General features: G+C 36.2%; 1 protein-coding gene across 3 annotated transcripts in view; it reads left to right on the top strand.

Annotated features, from left to right (window-relative positions):
- Positions 1-19615, top strand: part of PCDH15 (protocadherin related 15) — a 2110989-nt gene that overhangs the window by 1515091 nt on the left and 576283 nt on the right. For all 3 annotated transcript variants that reach the window (XM_074232276.1, XM_074232274.1, XM_074232275.1), the window contains one exon: positions 12893-13003. In XM_074232276.1, coding sequence (XP_074088377.1) covers positions 12893-13003 — 111 coding nt within the window. The remainder of the gene's footprint in view (positions 1-12892; positions 13004-19615) is intronic.

The following is a 19615-nucleotide window of genomic DNA, read 5'->3' as shown; positions in this document are numbered from 1 at the left end:
TGCCCAAGGTCATACAGTTTATAAGTGTCACCAGATTCAAACTCCTGTTCTTCTGACTTCAAGGCCAGTAGGCCGCTAGCCACCCAAATCTTTACCAAGAAAATATCAGATGGGGGCATGAAGATTAACCATAAGGAATAATATAAGAATAAATACTGAAATTATTTAAAAAAACCAAAAGGAATACTTAAGTTCAATTCTTACCATATCTTACATACTTATCTCTGGAACTCTAAGTCTCCTAAATATCCTCAGTTTTCTCATCTGTAAATGGGCCTAATGATAGCAATTATCCCACAAGGCTAATATGAGTATCCAAAGAATCAAAGCATGTGAAGAGTTTAACATATCAGAAGCTTCTAGTGGTAGGTAAGGTTGGGAGAAAGACAAAGAGGGTGCATACTCTAAATAGGGCACTGCCCTAGCAAAGATACAAAGAGAGGAGATGGAATGCTAGGGTGGGGGTATTCTCTTTTTTAAGGAAAATTCATTTTTGGTCTAAGGAAAGTCCCTTTTTGGGGGGTGGGGCAGTCAGGGTTCAGGGACTTGCCTGAATAGGTCTATGGTAAGTTAAAGAGTCTGAAGGCAGAATTGAGCTCAGGTCCTCCTGAGTTCAGGACCCATGCTCTATCCACTGCATCACCAAGCTGTCTTGTGCATCCTCACTGTACTTACACAGTCCATATTTCAATCCTTGTCATTCTTATAAGGAGTGACCTAGAAACTGTTCCACATTTTCCATAGGATAATGAAATGAAATGTGGCAGAAGCAGCTGACATGTGCCATGAAGCACACTAGACTCCCTAAGCATGGAACATAGTTTCTGCCACTCAGAAAATCTTTGAGAATAGAAAACTAAGTGACAGGCCTGGGCAGTTGATTTCTTGTAGGTTCTAGAAAAGTAGGTTCTGACACAATTTTGTCGACTTCTCCTGATTACTGTCTAACTCTTTCAATATACTTCTGAATCCCCAAGAAGTAGAAACACTGAGTATTGTTACCTTGGTGACCCTAGAATAGTATCTTGAGTTGGTAAAAGTTTAATGAGTGATACAAACCAAAAACATTACTGTTGTTTGTATTTTGATTTATGAGGAACATAGACCAGATTTTAAACATGATTTTAAAAGATCATACTCGAGAGGTTGCTATGAATTGAAATCCAGATGGACAATTTGAAATCTCCAAGCAGCATGCTAGATTCAAGGCCTATGAACAAAGAAGTTATAATTGAAAAACCTTCAGTTTTTGAGAGAAATCTTGTTTTCAAAGTTTAGTTTAATCAATTGAAAAACATTATGACTGTAGACAAGTCACTTCCATTATTTATATTAGGATTAATAGATAAAGTGTTAGACTTCTTATATAGGATACTTGGTTAACTGGGTGATAGAATGGTTGGAATGGCCCAGAGTCAGAGATCTGAGATAGAAATTAGACTCAGGGAATTTCTTCCTAAGTGACCCTGGGAAAGTAAATTAACCTTGTTTTACCTCTTGGGTAAAATGGACTGAGGGAAATGTCAAACCACTCCAAATGTCTTTACCAAGGAAATACCAACTGGGGTCATGAAGAAAAAGACATGACTGAAACTATTTTAAGAAAAGAGGAACACTTAAGTTCAATTCTTACCTTATCTTATATGCTTATCTCTGGAACTAAACATCCAAAACAGCCTCAGTTTTGTCATCTGTAAATGGGCGGAACAATAGCATTCATCCCAACAAGGCTAATATAAGTATCAAAAGGGTCAAAGCATATGAAGAGTTTAACATATCAGAAGCTGCTAGATATGACTGTAAAGTGCATGGTAGGACTAGATGACCTTTGGGGTTCTTCTGTTCTAAAATGTGATTCATAGCACTTAGCAGAAATTATAATCTTTTTAATTTGTGAAGGGTTTATAAACCTGTCTCCAACTTCTTGAGAAGGCTTCTTATATGGTGGGACACTAAGTTTCTGTGTCCAACTCACAAACTGAAAATATTAGCCTATTCCCTGTTTTTTTTTCTCTATTTAAATTCTAACAGAATGTCATTCCTTCCCTGCCCCCTTCAAGGTTCTCTTCTTTCCCATACTATTTAACAGGTTTTTTTTTAAATATTGTTTGCAAGATTCATTACTGTTGTTAGCACCATCACTTTGGAAAAATGAATTTATCATTAAGGGGAATCAAAACAATATTATCTCATCTGCTTTTGATAGAATAAGAAACTGTCATATCATCAGTCAAAAGGACTTAGTAAGTGCTTAGGTGCCAATCATTATACTGAGCTTTGGAAATATTTACAGTTAAAGAATTGTCTGTGCTCTAGAAAGAGGTCATTCTAATGAAAAAGAAAACATGTAAGATGAGGCAGTGAGGAAGTGTGGTGTGGAACTTTGGGTCTACAGCTGAAATCACTTCACTTCTTTTTGCCTCAGTTTCCTAAACTGTAAAATAAACATAACAGTACCTACCTCAGAAAGTCATTATAATTACAAATTATAAGTGTCTGTAATGACCTTGGCATAGTTCCTGGAACAGTATAGGTGCAATAACAATATTTGCTCTCTTTGCTCTTCCCCTAATTAAATTGACAGAGTAGATGGAAAGTACTTTCAAAGGGAAGGGTCTAGCAGTCTGAAGGAAGCCAGAGTTTCTAAGAGATTGAGAAAAGAGAGTATGATATTCCAGGAAACAGAGACAATCATTGCAATAGCAATAGGAAATGGACCACCTTGTGTGATGAATAGCCAGAGGTGAAATATGGCTAGTTCACAAGAAATATGTGTAAGGAAGTAAAACAGAAATGAACTGCAAAGGAAGAAAGGGATAAGATTGGGAAGAACTTTAATTGCCAGGCAAAAAAAAAATATATTTCTATTTGATTCTGGAGATAATCAACAGTAGAGATTTCATAAGGTCAAATGTAGTCTTTAGCAGCAGAGTTAGAAAAGAATTGAAGAAAATATCTACTTGCAGTAGTCCAGGATAGAGGTCAAGAGGTCCCAGAGGATTTCAAAACTCACTGGAAGCACATATATACATATATATATATATATAGTTAATAGTAGTGAGAAGTTAAAAAATGACATCAAGTGGTGGTCCTTGGTAATGAATTTCTTTAAAAAGTTTGGAAGAGAGATAGACTTTGATATCAAAGTACTTTGTTCTCTTTTGGACATGTTGAGTTTAAGATGGTCACCATATACATATATTTTTTTTGTGTGTACCTATATCTATATCATCTATGTCTGTATATCTATCTATCTATCTCTCTGTCTGTCTCTTTCTCTCTGTCTCTATATCCATATCTACATATCTTGAAATATCTCACCTATCATTGCTGATGCAAGAATAGAGATCATGAGACAGAATGTCCTGTATATATCTGGGCATCATTAGCATAGATGTGATCATTGATTCTCTGGGACTTGATGAGTATAAAGAGAAGAGTGCCAAAGTAGGAACTCAACCACAGTTGGGTGGAATTATATGGATTAAATTATATGGATTATATGGAAATATATGGATTAAACAGCAACAATGAAGACTGAGAAGTGGTTATCAGACTCATAAAAGGAGAAACAAGAAAGCAGAGGATCCTGAAAGAAAAGGAAGAATGTTCACTCTAAGATGCCACAAAATGGTCGATTCTGGAGAGCGGTTCTTCGATTAGGACCCATCTGTACTTTCTTTGCATCTGAGAATTATCACTGCGGTGAAATTCCTTGCCCAGTTTCATATAGATATTTTATGGTAAAGGAAAATGGTCTTTCTGGATTTGAGGATGGGTATCTACTTTGCCACACTGCTACTTAAAATACAAGTTATGAAAACATTTTTGACACTTAATAATCACTTAATAAAGAGTTGTCTGTTGGTTGTTGCTTCATGTTAAAACTAGCTATTTGCTAGTTAGTAAAATCTATTTCCCTTGCTGGATCCTTCCTCCAAGGCTAGATTCTGTGTTGTGTCCTCTACATTTCTCTTCTATACTACTTCACTTGGTGATCTTACCAGTTTCCAGCAATTTAATTGCTATCTCTTTACCTATGGCTCTCAGACACAACTACACTGTCCTCTTCTCTCTGCTGTCTTCCAATCTCATATCTACAATGGACTTTCAGATAGCTCAGGCTCAAAGTACAACAGGACCTTATCTTCAGTATGTCTACAAAGGAACTCATTATCTTTCCCCTTAAAGCTTCCCCACTTCAGTCCTTCCCTATTATTGTAGAGGGCACCAGCATCCTTCCAGTCCCTCAGGTTCACAACCCAGGAGTCATCCTTACCTCCACACCCTTTCTCAACCTCCATAGCCAATGTGTTTTAAAGTCTGTCCATTTAACCTTCACAGCACCTGTCAAATACAACCCCTTCTCTTCTTTGAGACTGACAGCCCATTAGGACAGACCCTTATCTCCTCATGTCTTCTCAGGAAGACAGTAAGCAATTTGATATGGGTAATACATTTCTTGGGATATTTTAGATATTTAGTAAATATTCACTAATGAAATCAGTTCCTTACTAATCTATTAATACTTGTACTATTTGTAAACGTAAATAAGATTTTATGTTTCCATTGTAGTTGCTAGCACCTTCAAAAATAATTGCTTTGAATCTCTACTGTGAATTTAAATATTTATAAAATTCAAAAGTATTTATTTTTACTCCATTTATTCTATCCCTAATAGTCCAAATTAAACCAAATGCTCTGACGTACTTCATGTGATTATTCATGACAAAAGTAAAACTAAACCCATTTAATAATTTACTAATTTTTGTTTGCTGCATTCATTAAATTATAGGCAATGCTTAGCTGCAACATCACTTACCTCCTAAAGAATGGCTTCATAGGAATTTTTCTTTTTTTAAGGCTCCATTCATTATAGTCTTAATAACCATGATACTAATCTCTGGCTCTAAAACAATAGTTTCATCTTTTGTTTTATTTTGTGTTGAATTTAGTTAGTCTAGATGTTTAACTTTCTTTTTCTTTTTGACTCAAGTATCTGGCCAGTCAAAATTATCTTGTTCTGACGTTCTTTCCAGTGAAATTTTTATATTCCTTTGGTCAGAGCACCACCACATTATGTAAATGTTCATCACTAAAACCTTCCAAGATACCTTGGAGTCTATCAGGTAGAGATTTCTTTCTTAAAGATTGTGCCTGGAACCTTAATCACTGAATGGATGTTGCCTCAGTCAAATGGAGGGAGGATTTCACTTAAAAAGATTAAGGACTCCTGCTTGCCTCCAGGTCAGCTTCCATTATGTATTTTTCTTGATTCATATCTGGCCACTGGACTCACTTGGTTCTGGAGGAGAAAGTGAGGTTGGTAACTTTTGCATGACCCTTCCTCACTTAAATCCAATTTCTTTGCATGTCATGGCATCACTTCCCAGGTAGATGTCATGGTCTTCTTTGTGAATGCAGGACAAGGGGCAGCTAGGTTGCAAAGTGGATAGAGCACTAGCCCTGGAGTCAGGAGTACCTGAGTTCAAATGTGTCCTCAAACACTTAATACTGACCTAGCTGTGTGGCCTTGGGCAAGCCACTTAACCCCATTGCCTTGCAAAAACCTTAAAAGAGAAAGAGAGAGAGAGAGAATGAGAATGAATGAGAATGAATGCAGGATAAACAACAGCAACTGAGACTGTATAATTCTGAAATGAAACTTCCTTGATTCTCTCCCAAGTTGCTGCTAAGATTTCAGACTTCTAAGATCTCTTCCAGTCCTAAATCTAGGATCCTGAGGGAGGAACAAAAAAAGAATTCAAAACAGAAGCCTGAGGGCAAGTATCTGAAACTGGAAGGAAAGGCCTTCTTCCTACCCATTGAGTAATCCCTTCCTTGAGACATTCCTTTGGGCCAGCTCAGACTAGAAGGCAATAGCAGCCCACTCCCCACCCCCACACTAGTAAAAGTGTTGTTATATATTTCCTTTGGCAGGCCATTCAAAATGAGTTGTTGTGCAAATTATAGCATTTTACAAACATGCCATAGTAGCTGAGGGAGCAGGAATTATTCACCTTTAGAACATTTGGGGGGAAGGAACACAAAATTTATATTATTTACATTATTTATCATATTATTATATATTGTATCATTTAAAATTAGAAGTCATATAGTCTAAAGATTTTCCATCAAAGAAAAAACAAGGAAAAGGTCCAGAAACATTCTGTGATTTGTCCTTGGTCGCATAGGTCTGACTAATAGAACTACAGTTTAAACGTGGGTCTTGAACTTTGAATCCAGGCCCCATTATATCTCACTACATCATTCCATTGTTTGTAAAAGGTCACAAGAAAGAAAAAAAAAATATATGTACCAATGTCCATTTTCCTTGCTTTTAATTCTCAAAGAAATGTCTTTTTTAAAAATGAAGTATTTATTCTTATATTATTACTTCCACAGATCCTTCCATTATTATTAATAGAGGAAATTGTGAGACACTCAACACCCATAGGAACCTATGTCTAGAACTGTGTGGGGCTTTTGATCATTGGTGTTTGAAAACATAATGAACATCTATACCAAATCATTTTGTAAATCATGGAGACTAATCCCTGTAGTCCCACCCCCATCCACCCCGCCCCGAAGGCCACCCCCATTCCCAGGAAATGATTTAAAGTTGTCTTCTCTTTCTTAATTTACTTTTAGTGGTCATTATTGTATAAGACACTCCCTATCTCCTTATATATCATCACAAATGAAGTTTCCAAAGATAAATTATGTTTATAAGAGATTTGATTTTTTTCAATTTCCAAAGGATTGAAAGTGCCATTAAGAGAATTGCAGGGGAGGGGGGATAGTTGAGTGGTAATCCAGACTGGTTTATGGGTTCATTTGATATACCAATTAAATATATATACATTTATGTACCACATTTTAGGAAGGACATTGGTAAATTGGAGATTATCCATATTGAGTAGGAAGTGAAATAATGTCTTTTTAAAGGATTATTCAGGGGCAGCTAGGTGGCATAGTCTTGGAGTCAGGAGTACCTGGGTTCAAATCTGGACTCAGACACTTAATAATTACCTAGTTGTGTGGCCTTGGGCAAGCCACTTAACCCCATTGCCTAGCAAAAACATAAAAAGAAAATCTAGACAATCAACAAAACAATAAATTAAGCCCCAATCTGTAGTATTTCCAAAGTGCAAATGCTCACACTAAAAACTAAACAATTGACTCTCGTAGTCCTCAATTCAACCTTGGCTCCAGTCCACCTTTCAAGCTCTATGGTCAGATAGGATGTGAGTAGATCCTAAAGAGGCTGTGTACCTCAAAAACAATCACACCGCAAGAACAAACCAAGCTTGACATCCAAACTCTGGGTCACCTCAAGGACCTGAATTGGCCAAACTCATATAACCATGCTAACCAACAAAATCAGCAGAACCCACCAGTAGGTTCATGTAGTCCTTGATCTGATGTGAATGACCAAATATCACTACTCAAGATTGTATTGGTAAGCAGAGACAGTCCATTAGCTTTGTTCTAACTTCTGCACCAGTAGAAGACATCTATATTCCCATAGAAGTGCTGTCTACAGGTGCCACCTGTACAAGGTCAACCTTGGGAATCTTATATGCATGAATGTTCTCAAGCTCTTTGAAAACTCCAACAAACCCTTATTTCCCTTCCTCTCACCTAGATCAGCCCAAGTGATCATTTACCAGAAGAAACCTTTCCTATATATGTCACCTTCCAATATTTTGGCAACTCTGTTGTGATTGCAAATCTGGTCTCAGACACTTAATAATTACCTAGCTGTGTGGCCTTGGGCAAGCCATTTAACCCCATTTGCCTTGCAAAAACCTAAAAAAAAATAGGATTATTCAAAGAATTAGGATGTTTTAGTTTGTAGAATAATTTTAAAAATCATAGTAGGACTGGAGATTGAGAAGGAGAGAGGTCAGTTTAAAGGCTGTTAAATTTGTTCCCAATTGATAAATGATCAAAGGACATGAATGGACAGTTTAAAATTAAAACTATAGATAATTATATGAGGAAGTCCTCCATATCATTATTGATTAGAGAAATGCAATTTAAAACAACTCTGAGGTATTGCCTCACACCTATCAGATAGGCTGAGATGAAGAACACTGATCATTGCTGGTGGAGTTGTGAAATGATCCAACCATTCTGGAGAGCAAAATGGAACTATGCCCAGAAAAATAATAAAACTGTTCATCTTTGTCCCAGCAAGTCCAATTCTAGGCCTATACACAGAAGAAATCATAAAAAATAGGAAAAGTCCCACATGTTCCAAAATATTCATAGCAGCTCTTTTTGTCATGGCAAAGAATTAGACATTGATATAACATATATTTGGAAAAGTAAAAGATCCATAAAAACAAGAGTGTTAACTTTGAATTTCAAGAATCTGAGTTCAAATTCTGATTTTTTTCTCCTTACTACTTAAGTGATGTGGGATAAATTTCGGTACTTGCTTGGCCTTGGTGTTCTCCTTTATAGAATGGGGGCAGGTTTTTATTAGAAGACCTGTAAGACGTTTTTCTTTTAGCTCTAAATCGAAGATAGTGAGAAACTGAGAAGACGTCATGGAAAACAAAGTTGACTTGTTTTGAGTTTTACTGTTGTTAATATTTTATTTTGTTTTCTTTTGTTTATTTCTTTTTCCCCCTTGTGACAAAACTGAGGGGGAGGAATTGGTTGGAAAGAAGCCAGTTTGGGCTAGATGTCAGAAATGACATACTAAAAAGTATACCTGTCCCAAGGAAGAATTGTCCCCCTCAAGAGGTGGTAGCTTGTCACTCACCACGTGTCCCAGCAAGAATTGAATGACCACTAACTGTTTTTTTTGTAAAGGGACCTATTATTAATCTATGGCTGTACTCAATGACCCATGAGTCTTCTTCCAGTTAGCATGCGCATATATATATATATATATATATATATATATATATATGTATTTAAAAGACTGGAGTCCTTTCAGAAGAAAATATGCCAATTAATTTAAGTGATTTTTTTTCTCCCTACTAACAAAAAGTCACTCAGACTAGTTTGGAAAAGCCTTATTTCACTGTGGATTTCAATAGATGACTTTTTTAAGAGTGTAAAATATTTTCTCATCTTTCTTTTTTATTGCTTTATCTCTAGACACTAGCCAGCAAATCAGGTGAAAAAAAAAATGAAGTATTTTCCTTCTATGGTAAATTCCCCAGGTGGTGTGGGCCATGAAATAGTCATCTTCTTTGTCTCTTGGCACTTTCAAATCTATTCACAACTTTGCGAATTGAGTCACATACTATGAAAGAGACATTGGATTTAGCTCACTAGATTAGATTCAGTGGAAAGAGACCAGATTCAACTTTAAAGCTCAATAAAATTACTTGCTATATTGTTTCTTCTGATTTGTACTAAGGACCAAGGAAAACTATTCAGGGGAAGTTCATTTTTGACATTAATATGTAACAGTCTAGACAGTGATTCTGATTCCTTCCGGAGACACTTTGGAATATAGATGACAGCCTACTTTTATAAAATGATACATCTATCGACGGTTTGGTTGTGATTATGTTAGATTTCTTCCCCCCATTTCAATAAAATTACCATATTTTTATTATGACAAGAAGCCCACTACTGACTGTTCATTCCTTCTTTCCCCATATACTACTGATTTTTTTACTAGTGATAACTTCAGAGCTGCCTTCAAGTATTTGCAAAGCTGTCACATAGAGAAGGAATTACTTGTCTTGGTCAGTCTGGTTCCAGGGCACTGGAAATGGAACAGAGTCAGAATTAGCCTGGGAAAAAGGCAAATATTCTTCGTAATTTGTTATCCAAATGAGGAAAAAGCTGTCTCCGGAGGACAAAATGAGAATGAATTGTCCATCACTGAGTGTCTTCAGGTTCCACTTAGATAATCATGTCTTACAGAGCTGATTCTTGTTCAGATATGAGTTTGACTAGATTGCTTTGGAGGCCCCTTTCATTTCTGAAATTCCAGTACAAATTTATCAAGAACGAGATTTTGTAGAAAGTTATTCAGTTACCAAGAATGGCACTAATATATAGCAATAATAAAGGCAGATAAGTGACTCAGTAGTTAAAATAACAGGCCTGGAATCAGGAGGACTCTTCTTCAAGAATTAAAATCCCAGGGAGACTAGGTGGTGCAGTGGATAGAGCACCAGGCCTGGAGTCAGGAGTACCTGAGTTCAAATCTGACCTCAGACATTTAATAATTACTAGCTGTGTGGCCTTGGGAAAGCCACTTAAACCCATTGCCTTTAAAATAACCTAAAAACAAGAAGAATTAAAATCCTGCCCTACCTGCCCTAAGATACTTTCTAATTCTGTGAACTTGGCCAAGTCACTTCCATCTGTTTACCTCAATTTCTCATCTGGAAAATTAACTGGATAAGGAAATGGCAAGCTACTTCAATATCTTTGTCTGGAAAATACCAAATGAGGTCATGAAGAATTGGACTTAATGAAAGAACACTCACGAGCCTAATAAGCAAGCTATGCCAGTAAATGGAAACTGATGGACAAAGATAGATTTTCCTAAATTTTAGCAGTTCAGGGATTCTGTTGATGTTAATTATGATAATGTTAATTATGGTTGAGGGTGATGGTGATGATCCTAAGATTACAGAGTAAGATATGGAGAGCTTGAAAAGACCTTAGAGGCTTCTCAGATTCAACCATCTCAGTTTATTGATTAGGAAATCGAGGTCCAGTGCATTTAGATTCACAAAGGTAGTTAGTATCTGAGATAGGATTCAAACTCAGGTGTCCCTGAATCCATCTTCAGCATTTTAAGTAATTAGAATGATTAATGCTTATGATCACGAGAGTTTCATCAGTAAGGATGTTGACTGATATCTAGAGAACACTTTAAGGGATGCAAAAAGCTATATGTTTTCTAATTTGATTCTCCAAATAGTCCTATGAAGTAGGTACAAAAATGTTGAACATTTTTTTATAAGAAAAGATGGAAACAGAGCTGTTAAGTCATTTCAGCCAGCTTGTGTGTGATTTAGAAACTCAAGTCTTCATGAATCATAAAATATTAGAAAAGGAAAGATCCTTAGAAATCGCTCTCTTCCACATGAAAAAAATCAAAGATATCTACAATCATAGGAAAAATTGGTCTATATCATTTTTGATAATAGAAACTTAAATGAAAGCATTACCACTGCACACCTCTCAGATTGGCCAATGTGAATAAAAAGGAAAAATGATCAATTTTGGAAGGAATGTAGGAAAACTGGGACACTGACACATCGTTTGTGGAGTTGGGGACTGATTCTACCTTTCTGGAGAGCAATTTGGAATGATGCCTAATGGGCAATAACAGTGCGCATGCCTTTTGATACAGCAATATAACTAATGGGTTTGTATCCTGATAAGATTGTGAAAAAGGGTACAAATCCCACTTATTCAAAAAAATCATAACATCACTTTTTTGTATTGGCAAAGAATTAGAAATTGAGGGAATGTCCCTCAATTGGGAAGTAGCTGAACAAGCTATGATATATGAATGTGATGGAACACTATTGTTCTATAAGAAACTATAAGGGATGAAATTTCAGAAAAGTTGGAGAGATTTGCATAAATTGATGCTGAGTGAAATGAGCAGAACCAGAAGAACATTGTACACACTGGGGTGATGACCAACTATGATGGACTTGCTCATTTCAGCAATACTATAAGTAAAGACAATTTTAGAAGGATTGTTATGGAAAATATCACCCATATCCAGAAAATGAACTATGGAACTTAAATGAAGATCAAAGCAAGAGGATTTCACTTTTAAAAGAGTTATGTATTATGTTGTTTTTTTTTCTCTGTCACGTTTTCTTCTGTTTGGATCTGATTCTTCTCTCATACATGTTCAATATGGATCTCTATTTATCATGGTTACAAATGTAGAGCTTATGTAAGAATGTTTTCTCTCAGGGAAAAGGGGGTAGAAAAATGTCAAACTCAAAACCTTGCAAAAGAAAATGATTGGGAGTGGCTAGGTGGTGCATTGGGTAGAGCATTGGCCCTAGAGTCAGGAGGACATGAGTTCAAATCCAGACTCAAACACTTAATAATTACCTAGCTGTGTCACCTTGGGCAAGTCACTTAAACCCATTGCCATCTAAAAAAACATGATTGGTGGTAAAAACTATCATTCTATGTAGTTGGAGAAAACAAATTAAATATTTTTTTAAAAAGGAAGTCACTTTCCTCCCTTTGATAAAGTTGAGGAAAATGAGAGCCTCTAAGTTATTTACTCCAAGTTCTGCAACTGATTCCAATCATATCTGTGGGCTTCTATGCCTATCTACCTCACAGTATTATTGGAAGGGTTAAATGGGATAATATTTGTAAACTTCTTAATATAGTATCTGACCCATAAATTACTTGTCTTTTCCCATTTTCATCGTTTTCACTCTCTTTATAGGTCCATATAATTCTTAAATATTTTGGTTTCTAATTACTGGAAGTATGTAGATATATCTATAAAATTCCAAGATAGAAAATACACTGTGTCGAAATCAAAGATTATTTTGAACTTTGGAAGGGAGGTGCTAGAAAGACAGGCAAAAAGTAAAAACTCTTGCAGAAAAGACCCATCTTTGTTGGATGTAACTTCCAAAGGTCTCAGGCAGATGATAAATGGCACAAATAAATGGCAAAGCTGCCCCAGCACGCGAATTTCCCAGTTATCATATTTTTCCTAGGCTCTGAGAGAATCTGATCAAATTTCAACATTTAAATGAAAGATCATAATATTGGATTAGAAGCTTGCACTCAAGCTCATTTTCAATTAAAAAAACTCACCTATCATTTATGATTCTTAATCATACTATGTGATGCCATCCCATTTTGTATCTCTGGGTCACCGCCATAAATTCTTTCCTTTTTCTTATTGCAGACCTCCAATGATACCTTTGAGATCCCTCTCACATTGACTGGAACTGTTGTATTAAGGAAGAGACTCAATTATGAAGATAAGACTCGTTATTATGTCATTGTTCAAGCTAATGTAAGTATTTCCCATTGGTTAACACCGAATTGCATCATTCTCTTTAAAAAATGTGTATCTGCATGTATATGTGTGTGACAGGCTTATGAAGAAATCAAATAATCCTTGAAAGATGTGGGAGAAGAGAGATATAACTGTGCAAGCCTCTGATAATATCAAGTGAGGCATAAACTGAGAGGCATATTCTCTAAAGATGCTTGTGCAGAGCAGAGCCCTTGATTTTAGTACCAGTGCCTCTAATAGATTGGTGAAGCCAATAATTCCTGACTGAATATTTTTTAAAGTAAAAAAATGGTACATCCAGGTTTTTGACTAACCAAAGGGGAGTTAAAATGAAGATGAAATCTATATTCTCCATTGAAGTTTATAGACTCCCTGAAATCTCTTGTGTAGAGAGTCCTGTGTATCCAATGCATAGAGTCTCTAATAAGAAAGACAGCATTAAAAGAACCAAAAGACCAGAAAGGAGATAAGTCAACCCAAACCAATAGATATTTATTAATCACCTACTATGTACATGACACTGTACTAGTTACTGGGAATACAATTAATTCAAAAGAAAGACTGTTCCTATCCTTGAGGAATTTACAATATAAAGGAGGAAAGAACACACATTAGGACAAAAAATCAGCAGAGGAGAGAGAGGAAGGAAGAATGGGCTACTGGGGCCACCCAGTGTCTGACACACAGAACTTAAACCAGGTAGGGCATCCTGTGCAAAGGGGATATAAGCAGAGAGTCTAGTTTCAGCTGTTTACAAGGGAAGGCGTTGGAAGGAGTTTGGTCCTCTACCCCCCAACCCTCCAATCAGAGGAGAGAAGAGGCTAAAGGTGGTGATGTCAGTCAAAGTTTGAGACAGTAGCATGGTGATGAATAGTAAGTGTCCAATGTTCAATTTGAATTCAGGTCTTCCTGACTCTAGGCTCTATCCATTACTGCCCCCAAGTGTCTCATGTTTCAGTACTTTATTACATAGTTTTGTATTATGATAAGATTTGTTTAAAAAAATTCTTCTTTACCTTGAACCATACTCTTATATCCATTTTCCCCACCTTTTGGCCCTCCATCTCTTTTTGGAGCTATGAATAATAATTATTTTAACCGCTTGTTTAAATAAGAGTAAGTTAAATATATGAAGAAAATGCCCTGTACCCCTCCTTTCAATACCTGTTTAATCTTTCCCAGTTTTATCAACTGATTTTTCACTGTAAAAACTTGTGAGTCATTTCATTCTTTTTTCCCTCTCTTAGTAGAAGGCAGTTTTCCCATTATTATTATTTTAATTGCTTTTTGTAAGGCAATGGAGTTATGTGACTTATCCAGGGTCACACAGCTTAGTAAATATTATCTATCTGAGTCTGGATTTGAACTCAGGACCTCTTGATTCCAGGGCCGGAGCTCTGTCCCCAGTACCATCTTGCTGATCCCAATTATTATTCTTACAATTGTTTCACCTAGAGCTGAATGATCAATTCCAGATATGGTCTCACCCGTTCACACACTGGCATGGCTCTCATTTCCTTCATTCTGCACATTTCCATTCATTGTTCCTTCTATGTTCTGTTTGTCCGTTTGACTTTAGAAAGATGGCAAAAGGATCACTTTCTAATTTAGTGTCTCATGTTTAATTGTTTTCAGAGAGAAAAGAAATAAATCTTCATGCCTATATTTAGTTGCACAGGGAAAGCCATACTTTTCTGATTTTTTTTTTGGTTTTCTTTAGACATTCTAGTGGCAAAATGGTATACTCTAGTTTAATTTATAAGATCGCTTCCATTTTATCATAAACAAAGAGAGATAGTATACATATCCAAGTCCATCTCAAGCCTTAACCAATGTAACCAATTGCCCAAAATTGGGGAGTTTGGACTCTTAAAATCAAAGAATATAAGACTGTAAGGATGCATTAAAAATCTACTATTAGCCAACAAATAGAATATCTTTTTATCCTCACAATAGCCCTGAAAAGTAGCTGCTATTATTATGTCCATTTTACATATTAATAAAGTGAGACAGATAAAGGTTAAGTGACTTGCCCAAGATAAAATCACTAATAAGCATCTGAGGCAGGATTTGACAGTCAGTCTCCCTGATTCTAGATCCAGTGTTTTATCCATTGTGCCATCTAGTCAACCACAACAATTTATTTTAACTTAATATGTGCATAAATTAATGCCACTGATTCAATGTGTTTTGCAACTGTTCTAGTTGAATGTGCATTTCTTATGTTTAAGGACTCTTTTGTTTTTGTTCCCTTATACCAACAATACCTTGGAAGAACTAGCTCCATAGTAGGTCCTTAAGACATACTTGTCAGTCTGAGTCAAGCTAAATTTACTGTTAACTTAATTTCAATGTAAGATGTGTTCTAATTTTCCAATGATTACATGCCCCAAAGGATTTTTGTTTGAGTTTTTCATCTTCTTTTATTTTTTCTCTCATGTGGTCATAAAGTCCGCTATGTGCTTTTGGATACTATTCCCCCCTCCCTGATTTGCATTAGTTTATAAAGACCTTTCCGCATTCATTTGCATTACTCATATTTCCTCAGCCTTAATTGCATTATAATATCCCATGGACTATGAACAAAAACTGCTAATAAGCACTTGAAAATACACAAAAACTTTCCAGTCATCCAAAAGATATAATTAAAACAAATTCTGAAGAAGTAGTAGGTGCCAATCAGATAAAAATAATTCCAAGCAGTGAAACTCAATTCTGTGAGAGTTATAGGGGAAACATATGCACTTATCAGTTGCTGTTAAATTGCAAATGATGATGATGATGATGATGACAATAACAAAAATAACAAAGCAAGCTTTCAGTATGCAGAAAAATAAACATTTTCCTTGACTGAATAATTTATTCTTCTTGGTGATAACCTTAAAATATTCGTCTGTTTCTCTCCCTGTCTCTAGAGATTTCAATGGGTCTTCATAGCTTCTAAGTCATATACCAGCTCCTCTGATTCACATCCATTTCTAGCCTGAGTCCAACCAACCTTTCCATACTTACTTCATCTTAGTCCTTGTACATTCTCTTTAGTCTGATTGAATAGACCTTTTATGCTTTTCCCCTAGGCCTAGAGATATTTTATCTCAACTCTGGGTCAAGCCTAGACTTAACAACCTCCTCACTTCTATTTCTGATTCCCTAGTTCCCTTTCAACCTCGGTTCAGGCGTGATCTAACAGGACACACTTCCTGAGTGCCCAGGTCTGTCACGTTCCCCTTGCCCTCTCCCTCCCTGGTTGTAATTATTGGTGATGGTGGTGATAGTGGGAATAGTGTTCAGTCCCTTGATGTTTTGACTTTTGGTAAATCTGTTGACTATATAGTACACCAGTATCTCCATAGGGTTTACTTTTTAAATCTTATTTATTTAAGGCAAAGGAATTAAGTGACTAGCCCATGGTCACCCAGCTAGGCAATGATTGTGTCCGAGCCCAGATTGACCTCAGGTCCTCCTGATTCCAGGCCCAGTGCTCTATTCACTGTGTCACTTAGCTAGCCCCTCCATAGGGTTTTCTTGACAAAGATTATGGAATGGTTTTTTTTTTTCCATTTCTTTCTCTCTCCCCTAAGCACCTTGTAATTACCTTGAATGCATTTCTAACTATATACTAACTGGCTAGACTGCTAAATTTCTTCTAACTCTTATTTGGTAACTGCATCAATTGAGACTTCAAAATTCACATAGCATAAAGAAGAAACTCAGAATGGGCACTGTGTATTATAAAAACAAATAGTCTTAAAATTTTATTTTTTTATTTTATCAAGGAATTTAAAAAAAAAGTATAAAGTTAATGACCTGATATATCACCCCTTCTTCCATTAAAAAAAAAATCAATCAGCAAGCCTTTATTCAGTGTCTCTCATAAGCTTGTTATTAAGAAAGCTACTAAGGACAGTTCCAATCTTCCCATGTGTTTATATTCTATGTTATTGTCATTCATGTTGTACCATAAACCCTCTGTAGACAATTTCCTCAAGAATCCTTCCTCTCTTTTCTCCTCCCCTTCTCCCTTATTTTCCCTTCCAATTCCTTCCTTCTTTCCTTTCTTCTTTTCTTCAGTCCTTTCTCTTCTTTATACTTTCTCCTTTATTTGCAATGACTCTGAGATGTGAGTTTTTTTCTTTTATTACTTAGTGGATAACAGTGCAGGACTAGTCTTTAGTTTGTCAAAATTTTCTTTTTAACCACCAGGGTTTGGTTGTAGACACTTAACTGATCCTGTTCACTAACAGGAATCCACCCCCAGTAATCCCCTGATCACCTTGAACTTCCTGAGCTCCCTTCCACACCAAAGAGGGAAATGAGGAAGGAAAGAGTTCCAAGAATGGAGGGCAGTATAAAATAATCAAGAGGCTGCAGATGGAGTGCTTGGGTTAAGGAATAGCAAGGAGGCCAGTGATCCTGGATCAGAGAGCACAAGAGGGAATGCAGAAGGTTTAATAAGATTGGCAAATTGTGGAAAGGTCAGGGTGTCAAGTTATGGAAGACTTAAAACAAAGCAGAGGATTTTATACATGATCCTGTTGGCAACAGTGAGCCACTAGAGTCATTTGAAAGAGGAGAGAGGCGGGCATGATGGTCAAGCTTGTGATTTTGGAAGCTCAGATTTGAGTGAAGGATGGACTGGAAATAGTCATGTGGCCGATACATACAGCAGCAGACTATTAAAATAGTCTAGGCATAAGATGACAAGGGCTGGCATTAGAAAGGTGACTGTCTCTGAGGAGGAGGCCGATAGGAGAGATGTTTGCATTCACTGGAATGGGAGTAAGTTAGTCACTGAGTACAAGCCAATTTTAATTCTCTCTGAATGTGCAGCCTGGGTATGGAGTTTTCCCAGGGCAAGAAGTTTTGTAGTACTGAAAAGGAATGGGCTACTCATATGAAAGCAAACTTATTACCATAAAGCTTGAGTAACCAATGACTACCTGGTATGTTCCTTGGAATTTATAGACAAAATATATGCAAAATGCACCTATATTTAGTGATTTAGTTAGCTACTTAACTATCTTTCTAGATCATCTATCTAGCAGCATTTTATATATATATATATAAGATTAAAAAGAATAGAAAAGCTATATTATATCTGTGCATAAATATGAAAGCAAATATTTGTCTCAAAATATATTAATCTGATGAAAACAATGTGGAAGCACACACATGGCTCAAAGCTTCTATCCTTATGGTTAGAAGACGTGCCTTAGCAATCAATGCACTCAAAGAAATGCAATTATAAACCCAGCAAAGTGTGATGGGGCAGTGTGATTCATCACTTGCCATGCTCAGTTCATTAAAATTAAGTTAAGATGGAAAGGCAGAAAATAGCAAAATAAATAAATAAATAAGGCAGAAAGCCCTTAGGTGTTCGACCTCAGGTAACATGAAACAACAATAGTACCATGCAAGCTGATAGAATTGAGTTTCTAGAATGTTTTTTTAAGTAGTAGGTGACTGCCTATCTATCTTGGGTCAGCAGAAGGGAGATAAAAGCCTCTACAACTTGAGGTAGCTTTGTTAAAGCAGAACTGTTAAAGGTGAATCTAATTATTTTGTAATTACTCCTCCCTTCCTTTTTTTTCCTGCTGCAAATTCCTGATAATGTAATTAAATAACATTTAACTTGTCTCTCTGAGGGAGTCTGTTAATGCTGTGGCATATTTTGGAAAGCCAGAGGCTGAAATATCCACACATTAGGAATGATCCACATTCCATTTTTAATAAAATCATGTTTCAGAGACATTGCAATTATAGGAGAAAGAAAGCATGAAGGAAAAAAGAAAAAGTATTGAAGAAGGAAGGAGGGAATTAAGAGAGGAAGCAAAATAGGGAAAGGGAAAGAAAGAAGAAGTTAGAAGGGTAATGAATGGAGATGGAGAGAAGAGAGGAGAAAACAGCATCAAATTGTCTCCATAAACCCTAGAGTCCTATGTATTCATTTAACTAGGATTGCAGGCACAATCTCTCATCTCAGCATAGTATCATATTGAAGGAATATACTTGAAATTGACTCTAGTCTTCACTTTCTTTAACATTCTTCTTTATAGTAATAATGACAATAAAATAATACTAGCTGCCCTTTTTGGTGTCCTTTGGGGTTTACATTTTACATTCATTTTTGTATTCGACCCTCTCACCAAGCCTTTGCAGTGGGAGCCATCAGAATCCCTATTTTGTAAATAATAATGATTTGCATTTATATAGCTGTTGAAGAATTGAAGAATGTTTTACATATTTTAACTCATTTAATAAATGAAGAAACTGAAGCTAAGTTAGATGAAGATACTGGGGCTAGGAAAGGTGAAGTGACTTCCTCAAGGTGACTGAAGAATATTCAAAGACAAATAAAAACGTGTCATGACAAAGAGGCAGCTTCTTTCATCTCCAGAGTTAAATTCTTTCCACCAGGAAATGCTATGATCATGTGTCTTTTATAATCAAGTTTCAAGTTATCACTGGCAGTATCATCACATCCAAGTTTAGAAAAAGCAGTGTCTCTGGTTATCATTCATCATAAGATCATAGATTTTGAAGTAGGAAGGGCCTTGGAGTTAATGAACTCTAATCATCCTATTTTATACATGAAGGGCTTGAGGCTTC

This window comes from Macrotis lagotis, chromosome 4 (assembly GCF_037893015.1).
Source record: "Macrotis lagotis isolate mMagLag1 chromosome 4, bilby.v1.9.chrom.fasta, whole genome shotgun sequence".
Classification (NCBI taxonomy): domain Eukaryota; kingdom Metazoa; phylum Chordata; class Mammalia; order Peramelemorphia; family Peramelidae; genus Macrotis; species Macrotis lagotis.
Note: the sequence above shows the minus strand (reverse complement) of the source record. Positions and strands in the feature narration are given on the sequence as shown.